The 22,910-nt window shown below is 33.4% G+C and overlaps 2 protein-coding genes and 1 pseudogene across 2 annotated transcripts; 2 read left to right on the forward strand and 1 right to left on the reverse strand.

Annotated features, from left to right (window-relative positions):
- Window positions 1-5,214: 5,214 nt before the first annotated feature.
- Window positions 5,215-9,251, forward strand: LOC107019818 (probable protein phosphatase 2C 15). The gene is made up of 8 exons (XM_015220189.2): window positions 5,215-6,588; window positions 7,121-7,292; window positions 7,389-7,542; window positions 7,619-7,682; window positions 7,755-7,862; window positions 8,032-8,157; window positions 8,242-8,474; window positions 8,754-9,251. The coding sequence occupies exons 1-8, from the start codon at window positions 6,376-6,378 to the stop codon at window positions 8,971-8,973; spliced, it is 1,290 nt and encodes a 429-aa protein (XP_015075675.1). The 5' UTR covers window positions 5,215-6,375; the 3' UTR covers window positions 8,974-9,251.
- A 4,036-nt stretch (window positions 9,252-13,287) lies between these two features.
- LOC107020807 lies at window positions 13,288-17,448 on the reverse strand. The gene is made up of 10 exons (XM_015221310.2): window positions 17,055-17,448; window positions 15,947-16,067; window positions 15,769-15,854; window positions 15,285-15,666; window positions 15,092-15,192; window positions 14,945-15,011; window positions 14,629-14,856; window positions 14,023-14,484; window positions 13,743-13,815; window positions 13,288-13,634 (listed from the first exon to the last, which is right to left on the reverse strand). The coding sequence occupies exons 1-10, from the start codon at window positions 17,396-17,398 to the stop codon at window positions 13,396-13,398; spliced, it is 2,103 nt and encodes a 700-aa protein (XP_015076796.1). The 5' UTR covers window positions 17,399-17,448; the 3' UTR covers window positions 13,288-13,395.
- Window positions 17,449-18,896: 1,448 nt separating this feature from the next.
- On the forward strand, window positions 18,897-22,375 carry LOC107020063 (annotated as a pseudogene).
- The last annotated feature ends 535 nt before the right edge of the window (window positions 22,376-22,910 follow it).

A 22,910-nucleotide genomic window follows, 5' to 3' on the forward strand; every position in this document is an offset into this window, starting at 1 on the left:
AGTTGCAATTATTGACCAATAATCTATTTGACTAAGCTTGAAAATGTAATAAAAATGTATGCTTTTGAGACATAGTCCATATTCACACAGGATAAAGAAAAAGCACAATCCATAAATATACTCTTAACTTGACGTCAATTGACAAATTTTGACTTTGGGTGTACAGAAGTAGACACTTAAACTTGTATAAAATTGAGCAAATGAACACGATCGTCTTACGTGGCACCCTACATGACAATTTTGTATCTTACATGGCATCGCATCCTACGTGTATTATGTCATGTAGGACACTTGTGTCTACTTGTTCAATTTTATAATATATTAATTCAGAATCAAATGAAAATTTGCTTGTAGTAGAGAGAAACAATTGCAAGAAAACCAACATTGTGCTGAGGGAGAGGAAACACCAATGCATTGCTTGCTGAAATTCTTGATTCCACTTCATTGTCGTAAAAACTCAGAATTCAAAAAATTCAAATCATGATATCACTTTTTTTTTTTTTTGATAAATGAATTTGTCTCGAGTTTTAAATACGAATTCAAATTAGTCTGACTAATGAATTTCGGTGCTCAATGGTTACATAACAACTTTATAATATATATCATTGCAAGTGGACTGTATCATTTATTTAGATGATGGACTTGTGGAACAAATAGGCCCAGACATGTAGGGCCCAAATCTACATCTTTAACAGCCTTTTAAGAGTTAATGGAATCAACAATAGGCAGAAGTGGAAAATATGTAATAGTGTTAATAGTAAAAAAAAAAAAAAAATTGTTAAGAAAAACCAATTTTCTACCAAGATTTTGAACTATGCAATCATCTCTTGATACCATATCTCATCTAAAAATTTAAGCTGTTAGAAAAAAACGTACTTTTATTAGTTAATTATATTCTCGGCAAAAAGATCCATACTACTATATATTTCTTAGTGATATTACCATAGAAGACGTTATCGCCAGATCATATTTGTGCATTACGAATATGTTGCAACAGATGCAATGATAATGGTATATTACTCAGCTCCTTCCTTTCGTACCTAGAAGATCGGTAAAATATAACACAAAAAAATCAACACATGAAGTCTTCAATTTGAAAGATCGTCTTCTTCCATTTAAGTTGTAAATAATTATTAAAGATCGTTTTCTCGATAATGCATCGTACAAACATCATATATTGCCAAATAATGGACTATAATTTAAGGGTATAGAAACTAGGTAGATGTCAATTTTGTTATATAAATGTTTCTACCCGTTTGGCCATAGATTTTACAAGTAAAACTTGGGAAAGAACTTGGCAAATTTTGTTTGTCCATACACTTTTTCATTATTTGGCAAATTTTTTTGGCAAATATTTCAAATTCCCAAATACTAATTTTTTCTAGTATTTGGGAAAATTTCATTATTTGGAAAGTTTTAGAAATTCAATTTTTACACCTAACTTATATATTTTACAAAAATAACCGATTTATTAACACCAACCAATTCAATTAGCTCCCCATCTGCCAACTAACTCAATTAATAAACTTTTCTATTATATAGAGCATATACGTATATGGACTTTTATATCCAAAAAATTAGTTGAACAACCATAGTATAAGCTCTGTGGCAGTCCTCTGTGGAGAAACAAGTTGAAGGTTATTTGTAAAAATCTACATATTTTTTCTTATAGTGAATTTCGTTTACATTGAACTTGCTTGAATTGATTTGTATGAATATGTTCTCTTGTCTAGGTTTAAGAGTTACGAATGATAAGAATCTTTTCTCCTTGTGTTTTATTTTTTCATTAGACTGGCACAACTAATTTTTCGGTCTTGTTTGTTAAGTTTTGTAATGCCCATTATTCCTAAAGTTGGTTTTGAGATTTCCGACGAGAACTCTATGACTTCACCTTTTCCGGTTAACAGGGTAATATACTTTCAATCGTGTTCGTACGTCTTTCATTTTTAGTAAAGACATGCTTTCAGATTTTGTGCACTCCAAAAAAAATAAAGTGATGCATATGTTGTGTTGTCATGTTGATGTTGTATTGTAGAAACGTAAAAAAATGAATAAATCACGTGGTTCAGCGGTTGATAAATGGACTGATGAAGAAACATCAATCCTTATAAGTGTCTTGCATGATGATGCGAGGATGTCCTGATTTAAAGGTTATGCCATCAGTGGTCCACGATTAATAGAAGTTAGGAATGAGTTTTTTGAGAAAATTGGAAATCGAGATTTCTATTTTGCTATGTAAGACAAATTTATGGTTAGTTTTGATAGTTTTAAAAACTTATAGGTATAAATCATATTTTTTTAAAAAATGAAATATGTTTCACAAATTCTATGGCCAAACACATGGTGAAATTTCACCCAAATTTTCATCCAAATAATATTTGCCAAAAATATTTGAATATTTATGGCCAAACGCTAGCGTAGTGAAGCACTTGAAATCACACAAATCACCAAGTTGAGTAACAACATCAATTGTCTAGCCAAAGTCATCTCAAGTCATTTTCAATAAAATAAAACTTATTATATCTTTTTCCAACTAAAATCCACTCACCAGTTTTTTTTTTCCTCTTCCATTAATGCATTGAAAAGTAAATGCTTGTTACATCAAGTTAATTTTGTGACTTGACATCTTAGAATTCTTGTTCTATTTCAGAAAAGTTAATTATAATATTTGAAAAAGTTAATTATAATGTTTGAACATGAAAGTAAAACGCTCCTTATCAAAAATAATTATGTTCTCACGACTTGAACGAGAAACTTTTAATTAAGCAAAACACTTAGTTTTGTTTTTTGTATTGTTATTTGATGTATGATATTCATTTTTGAAGTCTGATTAATTTAAATTTATACCACATAATTAAGATCTATTAAATCGGAAAAAACCCTATAACATGATAATTATAGGGAAAAAAACTACTAGAACTTTAATGATGAAAAAGTTTTTAGGCAAAGTCCTTCCATTTGAAGAAAATAGACTATACTTTAAAAACACGTATTATTATTCAATGATAACTTATAAATTCCTACAATGAGTGGCAAATAATAGGTTTCAATTTTCAATTGGTTAAATACCTATTGGAAGCCATAATTATTCCATTATTAGTCTTGTAAAGTAAACTCCTTTTAGGTATTAAAATATACTCAATATTTGCCACCATTAAGAATTATTGTGAAATGAATATATACTAATTTTTTTTTTTTACAATTGCTCAATTCAAATCCTAGAAAATATTTCTTTATGCGAATTTGAATTAGTCAAATCAGAAACTTCTTCATATGTTTGTAAATAAAAAATTAAAAAAATTTAATTTGATGTTTGGTATTTTTATTAGAGTCTGATAAAACTTGAATTCGTATCATGAACTCTCACATTAAAAGATAAAACTCTCTCTAGCAAAAACAATTTCATATAAAAATTCAAACTCAAATTCGAAACATCTGATTTAACAACGAACCAATACTTGAATGTCGACTTGCTTTTTAAGTCTTCTTCCTTAGAAATTTAACCTAATAATCTTCTAACATTCCTTTGGCCCCATGACATTGACTTTGTAATATCCTACTTGCTTCTTAAAGGCTTCAAACTACAACCACACAATTTAAAGAAATTCTACTTTGTCTACTTCAAAAAGTTAATCGCTTTTTAACTTATTTCACGTCCAATAAAACTTGTATATAAATAAAAATATATAAGTTACTAAGTTGAAGTAGTCACTTGGTCTTAATAGGGGTTCGATTCTCATTAGACCCATATATCAAGAAGTTTACACATCCATTCTTTTCTGAACTTATTTTATTTTATATAAAATAAAATAAAATCTGATTTCTTTAGGAAGCACATGGCAAAAGGTGTCAAAATCCTTCTGCTCGTGCTGATTTTTATATCACATGCCTAAACCAATAGTTTACCTTATTTTATTTATTTGACAAAAAAAATAAATATACCTGAACTATCGTAAATGATATGCAAATATTCTCGATCATACTTTTGAGATATTGGTGTCCATGCCATCCAAAGGTTAAAGCACATATACCCTTTATACGATCGGACATACACGGTGTCATAATCTTATCCACTGATCCGATATTTATCGACGGTTAAGATCTCGACATATGTCCCTATTTAATCTGCCGTTAGAGTGAACATTCATATAAGCTCTAGTTTTTGAACAACATGAACACCAATATCGACGAAGGATATTTGCATTACCATTTACGATAATTCAAAAATATATTTATCTTTTTTTCTTTATTTTTTTTAATAATTTGATATTCCATACTCATTTTTGAATCAAGTATATATATATATATATATATATATATAACTAATACTTTTCATTATGAAATTGAAAAATAATCATCTATTACATAATTTCTAAGACATTTAAATAAGGCTTCACATGTAAAAAGTGCCTACCCCATACTATTACTATATATATTATTAAATCACTTTATAAAAATTATATTACAACTCGATTGAAGAAATTTCAAAATATAACATAAAATTTCACTTGTAAAAAGTGGTTAATCCGTACTATTACTATTATTAATAACATTAATGTACCAAGGACGATTTGATTTTAAGGTTCAATTTGCTAGCTTTTGTCATTACTTTCGACCTTTCAGATTCGATTAGTCCATAAATATATCCTAAAATCTTGTTTTTTTAATGAAAAAATAACCAAATATATTGTTGAATTCTTCAAAATGAATTTATTTTACCTTCTATTTCATCTTTTTTTTTGGTTAATAAATAACTTTTCATTACTAAAATAGTTGAAAAATACACGTATTATAAAGTTTAAATCTTGAATTTGTCTCGTTAAATAGATAAAGCTTATATCTGTACTAGAAAATCGGTACAACAACAGAAAATATATACACAAAAAAAGTTCATAGTACCTCAGAGTGTCAGCTCTTTCACTTTCCATTGTCAACAAGAAAAAGGTTCAATTTTTTTAAAAAAGATTACATTTTTATGTAGTTTATTTGTTAATTACTCATAAAAGATTATATCTTTATTTAATTTGGTAGCATTTGTTTATATCATGTGAGATTTATGTGTATAATATTCAAAGAATGTTTGTTTATTTTGAGGGGAAAAAAATACTTTTTTAAGTAATGGGTATTTGATGATTGATTTATTACAGTTCATATCTTGTCAGCAATCCGCGTTTTTTTGTTTCTTTCTTCTTTTTTTTTTTTTTTAGTTTTTTGTATTAAATTTGTTAACTTGGAGTGAAATTCTTTGTCTCTGCAGTCACTATCAGATCTGAATTTTGGTTTTGTTTGTGGGGGAAAACATAGTAAGTTAAAAAAGGCATTGTCTTTACAAGGTAATATCCAAGTGTACTGCGGTGTGTGTGTGTGTGGTGGAATTTGGGCTATTTTAAAACAGGAGTCAAATGGAATGAAATTTTTAGGAGATTCTTGATGTTTTGGTGTTGTTGATGTGTTTGTTTTGGTGTTGATGGGGTTTGAGGATCAAGTTTTGAGCTTTAGGAGAGTGTTTATTTGGGAATGATATTGTTAAGGGGTTCTTGAAGTTTCATGTTGTTTGTATGTTTGTTTTGGTGTTTTTGTGTTGTGTGTGATTGGATTTGGGGATAAAGTTTGAAACTTTGGAGGTTCTTGAAGTTTTATGTTGTTTATGTATTTGTTGTAGGTGTTTTTGTGGTTGAATTCGGGGATCAAGTTTGGAACTTTGGGAGAGTTCTTGGGAGTGAAAGTGTTAGGAGCTTCGTGAAGTTTTTCATGCTGTTTATGCATTAGTTTCTAGTTGTTTTTGTGGTTTAATTGCGGGATCAAGCTTGAAACTTTGGGAGAGTTCTTTATAGGGAATGAAATTGTTTGGAAGTTCTTGAAGTTTCATGTTGTTTATGTGTTTGATCTGATGGCTTTGTTGTGTGTGTGATTGGATTTGGGGATCAAGTTTGAAACTTTGGGAGAGTTATTTGGGAATGGAGTTTGGAGGTTCTTGAAGTTTCATGTTGTTTATGTACTTGTTCTAGGTGTTTTTGTGGTTGAATTTGGGGATCAAGTTTGAAACTTCGGGAATGAAATTGTTTGGAAGTTCTTGAAGTTTCATGTTGTTTATGTGGTGTATGATTGTATTTGGGGTTCAAGTTTGAAGCTTTGGGAGGTTGTCAGGGAGTAAATGTTTGTTGGATCGAATAGACTGATTAAGGATTCTATTCTTGACTATTGTGGAGCTATTCTGATGAGCTGAGATGTGAAAAAATAGAAGTGATCTCAGGATTAAAAGAAAAGAAGAACGTGGGAGGTTCATATTCTCTGGATTCGACTATAAGAAGGTATAAGTTTCAACGTCGTGTTGGAATTAGGGAGATTTAACTTGGAATAGTTTGTAGGTCGAAAATGGGGTCAAGACAAGAGAGGCATAGATCTGATCATGATCTTGTGCCATTAGCAGCACTGATAAGCAGAGAATTGCGGAATGAAAAAATGGAGAAGCCAACTGTAAGATACGGATGTGCAGCTCAGTCTAAGAAAGGTGAGGATTATTATCTGATGACGACAGATTGCCAGAGAATTCATGGCAATCCTTCATCCGCCTTCTCTGTGTTTGCGGTATGTATTTCTCCATTTTTTCCCCCATCAAACTCCATCTTTTACCACATTAATCGGGGTTGAGATGTGAATTTTTGTATCAATTTCACTTAGTTTCAGGTTCATTGCACCCTGATACATTTATTCATTTCTCTATCTTCTACTAGACAAACTTGTCGTCTTAATCAATCGATTACATGTAAAATTTCCAGTCTTTCTTGCATTGGTTCCATACACCTATTAATCCAGTTTGATGTCACCCATTCTATCTATAGGCCATTTAAAATCATTATTTGGATTTATTCAGTAGAATTGTTTTTTAAAGTTGGACTAGTGACTGAAGGTTGACGGTCTTGTCACTGTATTTGCTTTGTATGTTCCATAGTCTTTCCATTTTATTCAAGGTTGTTAAGTATTGATATGGTTCAATATTACTTTCGGGACCGAAATTGTTTGCTGGTCGAATTTTGTTTCAGGTTCAGGTAATATGATGGTCCTTGCAGCTGGATTCTTCAGTTGATTAATTTTCCATTGTAATTCTTCTTTCTGTCAGATCTTTGATGGACATAATGGAACAGCAGCCGCAGTGTACTCAAGGGATCATCTACTAAATCATGTTTTGGGTGCCATTCCTTGTGGACTCGGGAGGGATGAGTGGCTTCAAGCTTTGCCTCGTGCACTAGTTGTAGGGTTTGTGAAAACTGACAAGGAGTTCCAGAAGAAAGGCATGAAATTTGTGCTGCATTTCACTTTATAGCTATTTTATTTTGATTTCATGATTCAATAGTGCTAATGTATATAACTTTTATTTGTCACTGCAGGACAAACATCTGGAACTACAGCTACATTTGTGATAGTTGATAGATGGACCGTGACAGTTGCGTCTGTTGGAGATTCACGCTGCATTTTGGATACTCAGGGTGGTGCTGTTTCAGAATTAACTGTAGATCACAGGCTTGAAGAAAATGCAGAGGAGTAAGTGTCCATCTTCTAAATCATTCCATCTGGTGTGTTGATCAGAAAATGTTCATCATCTCTTAATTAATTGCAGAAGGGAGCGTGTCACAGCAAGTGGAGGCGAAGTAGGAAGACTTTGTATTTTTGGTGGTACTGAGGTGTGTTGTAAATTTTGCATCTCCGATATCATATCACGGGTGTGAAATAAAACTTCCATTTTGCATCTGCAGATTGGTCCTCTTCGCTGTTGGCCAGGAGGTTTATGCCTTTCAAGATCAATTGGAGATATGGATGTAGGAGAATTCATTGTTCCAATACCATATGTCAAACAAGTGAAAGTAATACCTTGCTTTGCTTTTCTTTTCTTACTCTCTTTTAGACCATCTTAAGATTTACCTTCCTACCAAATCCCGGTGTACTATTTTCTGTTCTATATCTGATGTCTCAGGTAGAGACGAGTTAATTCATGAATGGCTCAGGCCCTAACCTTTTCAAAACATTTTGAAGCTATCAACTGTAGGTGGAAGGCTAATTATTGCATCTGATGGAGTTTGGGATGCCGTATCATCAGACATGGCTGCCAAGTCTTGTCATGGCTTGCCTGCTGAGCTTGCTGCTAGACAAGTTGTGAAGGTAGTGGAACTCACACGCATCTTTGCATCGATAACAAGTACTTAGGATGATATCTTTAACTCATTTACGTCGTTGATTGTCTAGGAAGCTTTGAGGACACGAGGGTTGAAGGATGACACAACATGCATAGTAGTTGACATAATACCTCCCGATAACACTGTACAGCCTGCAACTCCGCCCAAGAAGTATAACAAGCTCCGATCTCTTTTCTTCAGAAGAAAGTCGCATAAATCTGCTGCTAAACTATCAAAAAAGCTGTCAGCTGTAGGCATTGTAGAGGAACTGTTTGAAGAAGGCTCAGCAATGCTTGCTGAAAGGTCAGAATTCTCCGGAACTTTGAAACCTTATTAATACTTCATGAAGCTTTTTGTTTCTGTTGATTTTGAATTGAATAAATTAGACAAGATTGATTGTTAAGTACCATAACTATTCAACCATGTTAATAAGCGTTGAGATTTAGCCTAAATGTGGTCTCGTTACATAGATACGAGGTGGTTGGCATGTTTCCCTCGGATCTCAGTATTCTTTTTTCTCAACTTTCTACGAATGTTTCCAAGAAGAAGAGTTTGATCGTTGTGTTATTATGTGGATTGCAGATTGGGGAGTGAGGATTCAAATGGTCCATCAATGTCCGGTCTCTTCATCTGTGCTGTTTGTCAGGTCGATCTTGCTGCAAGTGAAGGCATATCAGTACATGCTGGTTCAATTTTCTCGACAAGCTCAAAGCCTTGGCAAGGTCCATTTCTATGTGCTGACTGTTGCAATAAGAAGGATGCCATGGAAGGAAAACGACCAAGTGGTGTTAAAGTCACTTAACTCGTGCATCGTTGCCAAGTGTGTCTACAATTTTGTTACAGTAATTCTTTCTGATACCTGCCTCATATCTTAGTTAAATTCAAAAGTGATTTATTGAACATTGGCATCAGAGCATAATACTATATGTCAGCCAATAATGTAAATAGGTTCTATCAAATGAAAGAAGTGTGATAGTAGTTATGAGATTAATCTAAAAGATGTATTTTCTTCTTGTTGTTCCTTGCTTGTTGCTACATCATCTTTTTTCATCTGTGTTTGAGCGGAGGGTCTATGTAAAACAACCTCTCTACCTTCTCAAGGTCTGCTTACACACTTGACGCTACCCTTCTAGACTCCACTCGTGAGATTACACTGAGTTTGTTGTTTTTGGTTGTACTAATGACAAAAGAGGAATTTAACTTAACAATTAAGTTAATATCTACTCGTCCTTCTCTTGAGGTATTATCTTTTTCTTTTAGCATGAGGGAATTCCGAATGTCTTGGTCTTTTTTTCTTTTGTTTGCTTCTTCATATCTTGAATTATTCAAATGCAACATTAGTGTCGGTCGGTATCCAAAATAGTATAATAAGATCAATTATTGGGAGGAGTTCATATGCACTCGATATTTAAACCAAATCAATATATGCACACCATGTATCTGTTTGGACATAAATTATCCATAACTGAATAGATACAAGATTTTAACTACATCTAATTGTGACCAAAAAGGGCCCCCAAACTTAGCTTGAGTGGCTAAAAGTGGAAGATTTGTGGCTTAGGTCACAGATTTAAGCCCGCACCATGCAAAGTGAAGTCTGGTATTTAAGTGGAGAAGGGTAAAGGTGCGGACCCATTATGTACCGAGTTCAAAAGGTTGTGATTGATTCAAAGGATGGGTCATTAGACGAATTTCTCCATTATCAAAAAAAAAAAATTGTGACCAGAAAGGAAAAGTCAGTTTAAATAATACAAGAAAGAGAAAAAAAATTCTTAGATTCTAATCAATTCAAAATTAATGCATAGACTTTTCCAATCCCAAGTCTTTGCAGTTTAGTTCTTAGAGTATGTTTGGATTGGCTTAAAACAATAGGTTGATTGTTCATATATTTAAATTGTAATTTTTTTGTTAAATAATTTGTGATATTTATTATCGTGTAATTTTCTTAATATACCGTATATAATGTTTTCAAGTTACTCACGTACGAAGCACGTGTCCAGGATTAGTATTATGCTAAGTGGAAAGCTTCAAAATAAAAAATTGAATTATCATTTTGTCCCTCTGCTAAATTAAAATTTGATTGAATATAAATATTTTAATCACTTAATGGTAGAGTTTGAAGTTCTTAAACCCTTTAATAATTAAATTATCATTTTCTTGATAAATGAGTACATTGATATTGCTTTTTATCGTAATCATAAATCTCATAATGAAGGAATTTGAAAAATTATGATATTAAAAGTTATTCATCACTTTAATGAAGAAAACAATTTCAGAATTAAAATTTGAATTTAAATGATCATTTCTTACTTCTATTTAAGAACCAAATTATAAAGACGCAATCTCAAATAGAAAATCGAATTATGGAAATTGCACAATTTAACATGAGAAAATAAGAGAGTTAGAAGTTGCAAAATTTAACATCGAGCATGAAGACTTCCTTTGCGATATCCTCAACTTTTCGTTCTTGCTTAATTTCTCCATTATAAAAATTTTCTTCAATGAAGCATTTAGAATTGTATGGGTGTTGGACTTGAAGGAGGTCATCTTTTTTAAACAGACTAAAAGGAAAGGAGGTCATTCTTTTTTAAACGGAGGGAATAATATTATAATCATTTAATTAATCATTAAATAGTAAAACATGTATCGCATTACAAGTGGAAAGACCTTAAATAAAAAGTTACATTATAATCAATCATAATATAATATTTACTGCCCTAATGACTTAATGAAATGTCCAGATCATAAATGTTGAAGTAATTTTCTAGCAATATCTTTAAGAGAAAAGACCAAATAACCACTTAATAGCACAGATAATACTAATTCAATTGGTTTTATTTAAACACAATTAGGAGTTTTTTTTCTTTTGCATTATCTTTTTCAGGTAGATAAATACATCTCAAATCTAATATAAAATTTGTGTGTGATGTTCTATAAAGAAAACATTTTGAAGAAATATTGTTTTCTTTTACATCATAGAGAAACATGTATGCATGTTTAATATAAAGTAGCTATTATATAAATAGTATCAAAACTACCTATATTTTAACTTTACAAATATTAAATCATTTTTGAATGTAAGAGTAAGGACATTAAAATATAAGATTAATATACATTATGCTTTGAAATTTGTATTTTTCGATATACTTTAATATCTAAAAGACAGTGGTGAAGTAACGAGGTGGCAAGTATTAGCAGAACATTTAACATCGTGAGCCTTGTGGGATTTTGTTTTGAGGGTCACAAAAGCTCTTGTATATTACTTCATGTCAAATGGATCTTTTGAAAAAATTATCTATGAGGGAAGATCCGATAGGGTTTGTCAGTTAGGTTGTCCAATACTGCACAAAATTGCACTAGGCATTGTTCGAGGATTGGAGTACTTAAATTGTGGTTGTACCACTCTGATTTTGCATTTCGCTATAAAGCCTCATAATATCTTGTTTGAGGAAGATTTTTGTACGAAAATATCTGATCTTGTCAAATTGTGCATAAAATAGGAGAGCATCGTGTCAATGTTAGGTACACAATGGACTATCGGCTATATTGCTACAGAAATTGTTTGCAGAAACTTGGGAGGTGTCTCTCACAAGTCTGACGTCTTTAGCTATGGAATGATGGTTCTAGAGATGGCTGGACGAAGAAAAATGTTGACGTTGGAATTGAGCGCAACGAATTGAACTGGACGAAGAGATTCAACTAATCGGAATAATGAATGAAGAGGATAAAGAATGTGCAAGAAAGATGGTGATGGTGAGTTTATGGCGTATGCAGACTGATCTCACAAATCATTATCGATGAGGAGGATTGTGGAAATGTTAGAAAGGAAAGAAGACTCTCCGCAAATGCCTCCCAAGCCTTACCTATATTCTCCCACAATAACTGAAATCGATTCTTCAGTACTAAAGTTGCCCTAGTCTTAATGTGTTCATATCAGTATAGTAGATCAAATATTAAGACAACTAGAGAAGTTTGGTTCAACCAATATTGTTGTAATAATCTGTCTAGATCTTCATAAAAAATGGATATATTTAACGAAGATTTAAATTTCTGTTATTGCAATTATCTTTAGTCAAAATGCAAAGTTTCCCAGATTTCCATGACAAAGAAAGAAAATCTAAGTTCAAAGAGAACTCTCATACTCTTAATTTTGATTTTCTGAGAAATTTCCTAATCCACTAAGTTGACTGGATAATAACAATAAAAAAAAATTCCACTGAACAATTAACATAATATCTAGTATTCCTTTTCTTGAGATAGGAATCATTTTGTTCGAGTATAGGATAATTCCATATGACTTTTAGTCTTCCTCTTTTGTTTGCTTCCTCAATTACGAGTATTTTTCCATGATTTATTCACGTTCGATATGTCTTTTAAGATCAACTTAGAGATGCTTTTCCTAGTAGAGCTGAGCAGTAGCGGAGTCAGAAATTTCACAAAGGGTGTCCAGAAATAGCACAGTAAAAACTCTTCTAAAAAAAGAACTGGTGAGATTCAAACACACGAGCACTACCTCATTCCAAAGAGGTGAAACCACTAGGCTACAATAGCTTATTGTGTTAAAGTTGTCCAAAATATGTTATTTAATCATTTCGTGGATCATTTTACTTATATATATACGGTATTTTCCGATGAAGGGTGTCCAATTACCATGTGGCTACGCCACTGGAGCTGAGGGTCTATCAGAAACAACCCATGTAACTTCCAAGGTAGGGGTAAGCTAAGGTCTACGTACACTATACCCTCCCCAGCTGGACTCTCCAAAAATGAAGTCTCACCCGTGTCTGATACTCAAAAAATGCATTACTTTTGGAGGATCCGGCACACACCCTGTAGCTTTTTTGAAGAGTCCGAGTAACACAGCTCCCCAGACCCCACTTGTTGTTGTTATTCTTTTGTTTGTTTCCATGTTTCGTGTAATCTTTGGTTTTTGATATCTGATATCATTTGTGGTTCACTATGTTTAGGTGACCTCACCTTATTGTTGTTATTACGGTTCCTTGCATATTAGTAATAATTTTACTATTCACACATTGGCATAAATATAGTACCTGATAGCCTTCAATCAAAATGATTTGTTCTGTATTCAATTTTTATGCAGCAGCAAAGACAGAAGTTAACTCAAACTAGTGTGGAATTGAAACATACTTGATTGATATATATACACTCGCTACAAATTAGTTGTTGTCATGCTTTTAGAAGAAAGTGAAACAAAACTCAATACTCATTCCACCCAATTTATGTCCAAGTCCTTGAGTTTCATGAGCCATTTCTTTGCATCTTGTGCAACAAAAGGATTAGACGATATCGTTTCACAATTTACATCATTAGCTAATAATTCAACTTTCTTCTCTTTGGCAAAGCTTGCTTGTCTGTTAGGATGCCTTACCTTAAGTGACAGAAGACGCGAAACTTCATGAAGGCCGCCCCATTTTTCTAATGCACGAGCAATATCATATCGGCCTGTAGGAGATAACTAGTACAAATCAGAAGTATTCGTGAGGTGAAGAACTAGAGCAACTCTAGGCCTGGGAAACATTACGTCTTTTGCATTGTAATCTAGTTCCATACCTGCACGTTCGAAGGATTTTCTACTAGGCATATACGATAGATCCATTCCCCAGTTCTTCTGGAATCGACTGATCTGAGAAATTGCAGATCATTTCCAAGCTCAATCAAAATAACCAAGAAAATATGAAATGCAACTAGGTTGGTTAAATCTCGTAAAAGTGAAACTCGATTTTTTCCTGCATTGATCAGTATCTTATGCTGTTTTTTTTTTTTTGCATGTATTCACAGTTTTTGCATGAAATGAGAAGTTGATAATACGTACGGAGAACTGTTAACTAACCTCCTCTTGTAAATTTTCCAAGCTATCCCAATAACCTTTTGGTTTCCGGTGTTTGTAAGCAAGAGATAGATTCATCAATGAAGAAATTCTTCTAAAACCTCCCATACGTGTAATCGCCTTTTCAATATCCACTCTTCCATGTTTCCTGAGTTGCTTTCTCATAGGCATAAATCCTTCTTGTCCATGTTCGGAAATAAAAGCCAAGAGCTCAGCTTTAAGAACTTCAATATCCCTCTGCAACCCTGGAACTTTCGGCCTTTGTCTAGGTGAATGTAAACTACTATTATCTGAATTCTGCCCAGCTTGCCTATCAAAATAAACAGATGAATCCTTCATTGATGAACTAACCGATGCCTCTCGGAATTCATCATGGTTAAATTTTTCAAGAGGTTTCTCAGTCTCTCGTTCCTCAATGTAATCTCGGATTGCACATAAGTTTGAGGGAAGGTCCTCGTATATGACCTAAAAATGACAGAAGAAAGCACATAAGGCATTCTAATTTGTAATATTTTCTGCAGATTTATTGATGCGAGTTAGGCTCAAGATCCACTTAACATAAATTTCAATGTTAAATGGATGATGAAGGGAGTAGATATGGATGCTAACCTCTTCCATAATTGCTTCGGAAAGAAACGAATTCTTATGCATTTTTGACTCCACACTATACTTCAATAGAGTATGATGACTGCCTAATTGCTCTAAGATCCATTTTCCTTCAAAAGAATCGAAATCTCCTTCCACCTGCTCAAAGCTAATTTCTTGTTCTATGAGTTCAGATAAGTCTAGAACGACACGTGCATGGAGAACCATGTATAGAAGACCCTTGCATCCTTCCTGGAAATGGACAAGTAGAAGCATCACCCAATATTCGAGAAACAAATCTCATTGCAATACACAACGTATTATTCACTCTGTCATTTACCTGAAGAATGCGAACTTTGTTGTTGTCTCGTGATAAGATCTTACTGATTGCTAAATTCGGAACTATCCTGCAACAGTTTGGGATGAATTACCGTTAGTATGATGAAAAAGCCAGAAATTATATTAGAAGAAGGCCCTGAAAACTTACTCGGGAAGACTTTCATAAGCAGTCAAAACATTCCATACTTCGCGAACTGGAGCTTTTACTGTAATACTAGCAACAACGCAACGATGAACACCTCCATTTTCCTTCACCCCAAAATAAATTTATCAAAGGGACTACCAAAACAATACAGCTTCACAGGAAAAGGTAAGTCAACGTATACAGTCTATTTAATTACCAGTAGACCATCGAATCTTCGGAGATGGACTTCATCCACCACACATGGCTTGTCAAGTCTGCAAGTTTTCCCAAATATTCCCCAATTATTAGTCACGTCACTTGTAACTGGTGTCGACGGGCCAAAAGTGGCTTTGACAAACTTTTCCTTCAAGTGTTCACCCGAAGATTTATTTTCGTGGGATGTGACATGATCAATAAGGTAAGAACCAGGTTCCTCTTTGGTAACATTCTGATAACCTTGATAACTGTTTTCAGCTCTACAAGACAGCGCTTGAAGATTTACCGGGAGGTCTGACCTGATAATCCTCTCCAAGAAAATGGCAGGAAAGTTGAACCTCGGTATGACACTAACTTCATAACTTAGTATAGCCGTTGAAGACCTGAAAAGAAAAGGCATTTGCAGGTCTCTACATTATTCTTGAAGACGACATGAAAGGAAAATGAGGAATAACAAGTTCTGCTGCCTTCGATAAAGATCGTACCTTGTTCCAACTCTCACAGACCATTTGCCTTCAAACTTCTTGAAGTCACCGTCAACCATAGAGAAATGGAGCTCGCGAACATTATCCTAAATTTATACAAGAGTAATGTAAAACACAGCTCTTGGTTTAGACACCCAACTCAGATGAACTATCATACACAGAGATTTCATAAGCTTACCGATTTAATGAATTCTTGGAGATCCAATACAACGCGAGCTTCTATGTGCCAATAGAGTGATCGTTGGATACCTCTTTGCTCCAACCAAATGCGTCCAGGACGTGGACAAGGAATTCTCCTACTGTGATTAACAAGTGATTCATGCATCAGTATGTAGTGCAAAGTATATCCCAAAAAATCATCAGAACCACGACGATATGACAAACAGAGAACTTCAAGATAATATGGATGTCAGCAAAGACTCTAGAGACGCCCGTAACAGATATCCATCTCTACTGTTTGTACCGAATGTGTTTATTCCGAATTGTACCAGAAGAACAAAGGCCAAAGACAGCCTCTCATTGCAGTAAGTTGTAGGTATGTCTCTGATTCCAGTGAATGTGTCACAACCCATAGATGATTATATGTTCAAAGTACGAACTTCACGAAAAACAAAATGAGGTGTTTGAGCTAGCTTGCCCGCACCTGACTATTCCGCCAGGTACCTGTTAGCTCCTCACTAATATAGATATCCAAGTAACTCTGTCTATCAATGCTATAGGAAGAAATCACATAGCATTTTTTGTGCCTCTGTATTAATTTAAGCATAAGACCTCACGATTCTCCACTCACTTCATTGATCACTAGGTCACACCCCTCGGTAACAGGATCGAATGTAGAGCTTAGGATGTTGGTTTTGCCAAAACCAGTAGTTTTGATTCAAATCCTATATTTGTTTTAAGAATACATTCAATATGTAAAAAGTCATAATACATAAACACACACTCAAACTTGTCCTCAACTCTCACATAAGCACTATAACTTTGAGAGTGCACATCTAAACACTGGCGGAGCCAGAATTTTCACTAAAATAGGTTCAAAATATGAATAAATAAACACACAAAGAAGCCGAAAGAAGTTCAACGTCTACTATATATACACATAAAAAATATCAACCATGTATAAATAGTGTAATTTTTCAACGAAGGATATTCAGATGAACCCCTCGACCCTACCTAGCTTCACACCTAACCCCTAATATCCCAAACTCATAAGCTTCAAATCCTCGCTCCGTTTTACAACACAAGTATCATTTATTAGCAAAAAGGAGATACATTGCATCTATTACCTGCTAACAAGATTCGGGACGAAATCAGCAAGCCTTTCATAATCAGTAAGAGCATTCCATACAGAATCAACATCAGCATTCACCAAAATCTCAGCTTTAATCTTTCGTTCTCTCCACGAAACAACTTCCACTTCACATCCAACATTTTTCTCTACTCCCATTGCATCTCCTCCTAAAAAATCCCCTTTTCTATAATAATAAGTTCTGAAATTCTCATTCTTCGAATCAAATTTAACGTATTTCGAAGATGAAAAACTCGATTTCCATGAACAAATTGATGATAATTTGTTATTGATTTCATAGTTTTTTGGTTTGATTGTGAAATGGAAATGAAGAGAATACATAGAGTGAAGTGAAAGTGAAAAACTTTGGGTTAAAATTGAAAATTTTATTAACAGAAGTGGTTATTTCTGTTATATATATTGTTATTTGATTGACAGTTAATTATTGACCACATATATGTTTTGGATAGAGGGGACCATAAATGAGTGGTCACAACTCACAAGCTTATGAATTTCTTTTACTTTTTTTGTTTTGTTTCGAAATTATAGTGTTAATTTTTAATTCAAATTGATGGTGAGATAATTATTCTCGAAAAAACTTATTTTCGAGGGGTCGTTTAGTAGATCGTTTAGGCGTGAGTGATGGAAGTATTAAATTCTGCATAAGTAAAACTATGTTTGGTAGCTGATTAAGAGATAAATTATTCAGGTATAAAAGTAATATTATGATTGGTTTGGAATTTAAACCAAACATGAATAAAATTATTTTATGCGGGAAAGAAGATGGAATGACTAATACATGAATAAATTAATCTCCGCATAAATAATAACTAATATTAATTTGTGTAATACAGTACATAGATTTACTTATAATTAATCATGTCCTACTAATATTTATATACCTCTAATCAGCTATCAAACGACCTCTAAGTGCTAATAATTGAATTTTAAATGTAACGTGTATATTATTTACTGAATTTATAAATGTATACTTATTCAATTTCAACTTCTCATATGACATGTTTAAGATCACAAGATTGAAAGATATTTTAGTACATTCTATGTATCTTTAATTTAAAGCAACAAAATTCAAAAATCTTTCTCTTTTTTTTTCTCTTGAATTTTGTGTTCAAATCAAAATTATATAAACAAATTGAAACCGGCATAGTAATAACAATTTCTAGATGATTTCTTTTTTTTCTTTAGCTATTTTTGACGTATATGAGCTATCTATGAAAAGTCTTTGAAAAACACCACTTATGTCATTTTCATAACTTTCAATCAACCAAAAAAAATCACAAATCACAGAATATGTGTAACAATATTATACTCCAAAGTCCAAATAGCTAGAAAAAAACAATTCAAACCTCCAAGTTTCCATCAAAATCAATCTCAAATCACCAAACAATTAACATATTTTACACTAAAGTATCTAATAAGAAAAAATATTACAAAAAGTTGCAACAATTACAAACAACATACTCCCAAATAGTAAAGTTTGTCAAAGTGTACGATTGTACGTAGATCTTAACCATGCCTTAGAGATGAAGTCAAATTATTAGTTTCTACCATAAATGAAAGACTCCGAACTATATAAGGCATTCCTCTCAACCCCACAACGGGTGGGTAGGGTTAAGATCTGCATATATCCTGCCTTCTCCAGGAACACACTTGTAGAATTACAAAGGCGTTAAATGAAGCTTTGACAATATTTCCCCCTTATTGTTAGTCCTGAACACTAACAATGGTTTTCTAAAACGCGAGTCGAGTTGTTGATTCCACTCTTGGAGTGACTAAACATCAACTCTGAATACAGACCTAGATCGTTTGCACAGTTCCTTTTCCTCAAATCAACTAAGTTGATTCTTCCGCGCAAAGGTTGGTCAATACCTACCAAAGACCCTTAATTCACAAAGGCGTAAAATGAAGCTCGAGTAGATTACCTATACAACAAGTTGTAGTAAGAAACTTCCAAGTCAAACTAACAACATTGAAGTTTAACATATGCCAAATAGGAATTCTAGTGAACAATGCAAGTCTATAAAAGTTACCTATATTTCAAGTTAGAGACTATTCAATGAAAGAAATGAAAATGACTCATTTGAAAACATGAGGAGAATAGTCCTTAGTTGGTTTAGTTACCACAGAAGATCGAGTAAGGAATTCTGTTTACTCTTTCAAACTCCAAAGTTATATATTCAAATGATACTAAGCACATATTATATGATATGTTGCTTCTCATGTTGTTGTTTTTCTTCTTTTAAACATAAGGGGTACTGGTTAGTCGTTTATCGTCATGGATTTAGCTTCTTGGCTTTTCGTCTTCGTTCTGTTTCATCACACATGTTTTGATTCTGTTCAAGGACAGAACACACCTTATTCAAACTGTCCTCAAGAATTCCAATGTGGGAGTTCAGAAATTCTGAGTTTTCCTTTCTACAAACCCGATCAACCTGATTGCGGATTGTGTAAAGTTGATTGTGATACTTATCCCAATCCGGTGATCGAATTGGAAGGAGTTAACTATCAAGTTGTTGAAAAACAGAATGCTTTTGTCAAAATTAAGGATCCTGTTCTTGAAAATCTCTTAAAGGAAAAGAGTTGTCGATCTTTCGAGAGAAATCTATCTCTACCAATATCTCCTATAATCACTTACAGTGTCTACCCTTTCCTCGCCTTGTTTAAATGCAATACTAGTAATGATATCTCGTACGAGGGCTTTCAAAGCTACAATGGTTGCGAAAGTTTCACTTTGTACTATAACCATTCGTCTGTTTCTTCTGTTGGATCTACTCTTCCTACTCAATGTTCAATGATTCATTTGCCTATGGTGTCAGGTTATGAATCAAAATCGAACAATAGTAACCTGTTCGATATGTTGGCTGCTGATGTTTCTCTTGGATGGACTGTATCTAATACATGTAATCAGTGTTACTCGAGTGGGGAGGACGATGTCAAGTTGATAGTAACAACAAATTTGTTTGTTCTGTTAGTGATCAAGGCAAAGGTATTCAAGAAGTAAAATATGCCTAATTCATTCATCTTAGTACTCTTTATTTATTCGTTCTTCGTATTGCAGGAAAGCACCATCTTCGTAGACCATGGATCGTTGTTTTAGCCACAGGTAACTAACTCTTTTGTAAAACTGTACTAGTTGCATTGTCCCGAATAGACACTCTTCACTGGTGTATGACTTCATTTTCCTTCGTATAGTTGCAGTTCTCGGTTGCATTGGAATCTTGATTTTGCTGTTCTGCTTCAGAAAAAAGATTTTCTGGCATAAGTACCTTAGGTTTTGGGAATCGAAAGCTGAGGATCATCAAAATATTGAAGCATTTTTGAAGAACTACGGGCCATATGCTCCGATGAGATATAGTTATTCAGACATCAAAAGGATGACTAGTAGCTTCAAAAACAAGCTAGGCCAAGGAGGATATGGTTACTGTTGGAATTCTACCCTCCTGAATTCTTTAAAGGAACACGTATTAACTACTTGTTTGTATCTGCTTGACGAACTTAACAATAATTATTTTGAACAACACTTTGTATTAATTGTAAAATTCAAGTAATACAAAGATTACAACTTCTTTAGCTCTTAAGGAATTATAAACTCTAACTCCTTCTAATCAAGACAAAAAACTACTCCCTAGTTTTCTATCTTTTCAATGCTTTTCAAGTACTCTAACTTGTCAAGCAAATCTACTACCTAGATTGTAAACAAACTCTTGAATACAATCTTACAACGTTAACACTCAACTCGCAGCACTCAAAAGATTTTAACAAAACTCTCTCAACTCTCTTGATCGTGTTTTGAAGCTCTCTCTTTGTAGGTGCGCAAGTTTTTCTGATCAAAATAGCTCTCTATTTATAGACCAGAAATTCAGCCAATCCTTGTACAAATCAACTTTGTATTTGTCTTCTACAAATCCTTGTTGACTTCTACTAACTCTTTTTCTCGAAACCTTATTGTACTCAAATTTGTTTTTAATAGTTTTCCTTAACCAAGTAAAACTACTATAAACACAAACGTACATATAAGTTTCCACACGTACGCCGCCACTAGCATACCTGCTGCAATATTTCACAGGAACATGTTGCACTACCTGTTCAATTCAATTTTGCCATATTCAAAATCTCAAGATTAACACATTCCCCCTTTTTGACTATGGCAAATAATCAGCTTGCATTTGAATAGGTACACATCAATCAACATATAGAGCACACTTTAATATCATCCTACAAATCTTGCAGGCTGCTTCCCCCTTTTGCCATTAGCCAAAAAAAAACATTGAAACCCAAGTATATATGCATACTAGAATAGATCATCAAACAAAATCAGTAGTAACATCAAGAGTTAGACATCAAACCAAAATACATACAAAAATTAGTAATGTCTACTTCAGTCTTTAACTAGAAAAACCAAAAATTATAAGATAATGCATATATGGGGATTGATTAAACAGAGGGTGCCATGGATGTAGAAGAGTTTGAAGATCCCTTGGTTAGCAACCCCATGATGCTTTGTAGATGCCCGGAATTCACTGCTTGTTCTTGACGTAATGCAGCCTGAGTTTGAGAGAGTTCTTCCTTAATCCTGCAGTTCTCAGCAAGCAGTTCCTCACGTTCCAACTTATGAGCAGTCCTAACCTGTTCCATCTCTACTGATATCAAGCCTCATAACATACTTCTTGATGAAGACTTCTGTCCTAAAATATCTGACTTTGGCCTTGCTAAACTCTGCGTAAAAAAGGAAAGTATAGTGTCAATGTTAGGTGCACGAGGGACTATCGGTTATATTGCTCCTGAAATTGTTTGTAGAAACTTGGGAGGTGTATCACACAAGTCTGATGTTTATAGCTATGGAATGATGGTGTTAGAGATGGTTGGAGGAAGGAAAAATGTTGTTGATCGAACGAGTGAAGTATACTTTCCAGATTGGCTTTATCAACGAATTGAACTAGACGAAGAACTTCAACTAATCGGGATAATGAATGGAGAGGAGAAAGAATGTGTGCGAAAGATGGTGATAGTGAGTCTATGGTGCATCCAAACTGGTCCTGCAAATAGACCATCTATGACTAAAGTTGTCGAAATGTTAGAAGGGGACTTGAACTCTTTGCAAATTCCTCCAACACCTTACCTATATTCTTCCTCAAGGTCAGAAGTAAAATTGATCTCATCAGTAGAAGAATCGAGTTCTCGATCAACTCTCTCTATCTCCACGAGATAGGGATAAAGTGATTTGTATATGTATATTTGTCCCTCTTCAGACCTTATTTGTGGAATTACACAAAGTATAATGTTGTTAGTTGTACAAAATTTCTTCATAGTGCTTTGAATGGTTGCTTATTTAGTCTTTGCTTTGTTAGAAATATGTGTAAGATTGGCTGGAAAATAATGATCACAAAAAGCAAGACTAAATAAAATATGGCTTAGTCTTTTTTTTTAATTTTTGAGGTGGAATTTTTTTTAAAAAAATGATCATTATTTGAAAAAAAATTTACTTACACTTAGTAAAATAACATTTTCAGTATAATTTAAAAAAAAATTAATTTTAAAAAAGATAGAATATACGTTGATCTTACTCTTGTCTTTGTAGATAAGAGAGATGTTGTTTCTAAAAAGACACTCGATTCTTTTTTCTCATGATTTGTATGTCACAGTTTTAAAATATAATTTCTTAAACCTTTATTTGTAGCTCTAAAATCGTGACGATAACTACATTGAATATATCATATGAAGTCATATATATTTTCTCTCTCTTCTTTCTCTTTTGTGTTTGTAGTTATGAAATCCTGACAAGCCGATGTAGTTTAGTAATCTGGCTCGTAAGATATCTAAGTTAAATATTGCA

Source organism: Solanum pennellii, chromosome 5 (genome assembly GCF_001406875.1).
Source record: "Solanum pennellii chromosome 5, SPENNV200".
NCBI classification, from domain to species: Eukaryota; Viridiplantae; Streptophyta; class Magnoliopsida; order Solanales; family Solanaceae; genus Solanum; species Solanum pennellii.

Bases quoted from the DNA above. Each gene is read 5' to 3' on its own strand.
- LOC107020807 (XM_015221310.2), bottom strand. From the start codon at position 17,398: ATGTATTCTCTTCATTTCCATTTCACAATCAAACCAAAAAACTATGAA. The intron at 15,667-15,768 runs GTACGATCTTTA...TTTTCTTTTCAG, and splicing joins TCTGTGAGAGTTGGAACAAG to GTCTTCAACGGCTATACTAA. The intron at 15,012-15,091 runs GTAAGTTTTCAG...AAACTGTTGCAG, and splicing joins GCTTATGAAAGTCTTCCCGA to GATAGTTCCGAATTTAGCAA.
- LOC107019818 (XM_015220189.2), top strand. From the start codon at position 6,376: ATGGGGTCAAGACAAGAGAGGCATAGATCTGATCATGATCTTGTGCCA. The intron at 6,589-7,120 runs GTATGTATTTCT...TCTTTCTGTCAG, and splicing joins CCGCCTTCTCTGTGTTTGCG to ATCTTTGATGGACATAATGG. The intron at 8,158-8,241 runs GTAGTGGAACTC...TTGATTGTCTAG, and splicing joins CTGCTAGACAAGTTGTGAAG to GAAGCTTTGAGGACACGAGG.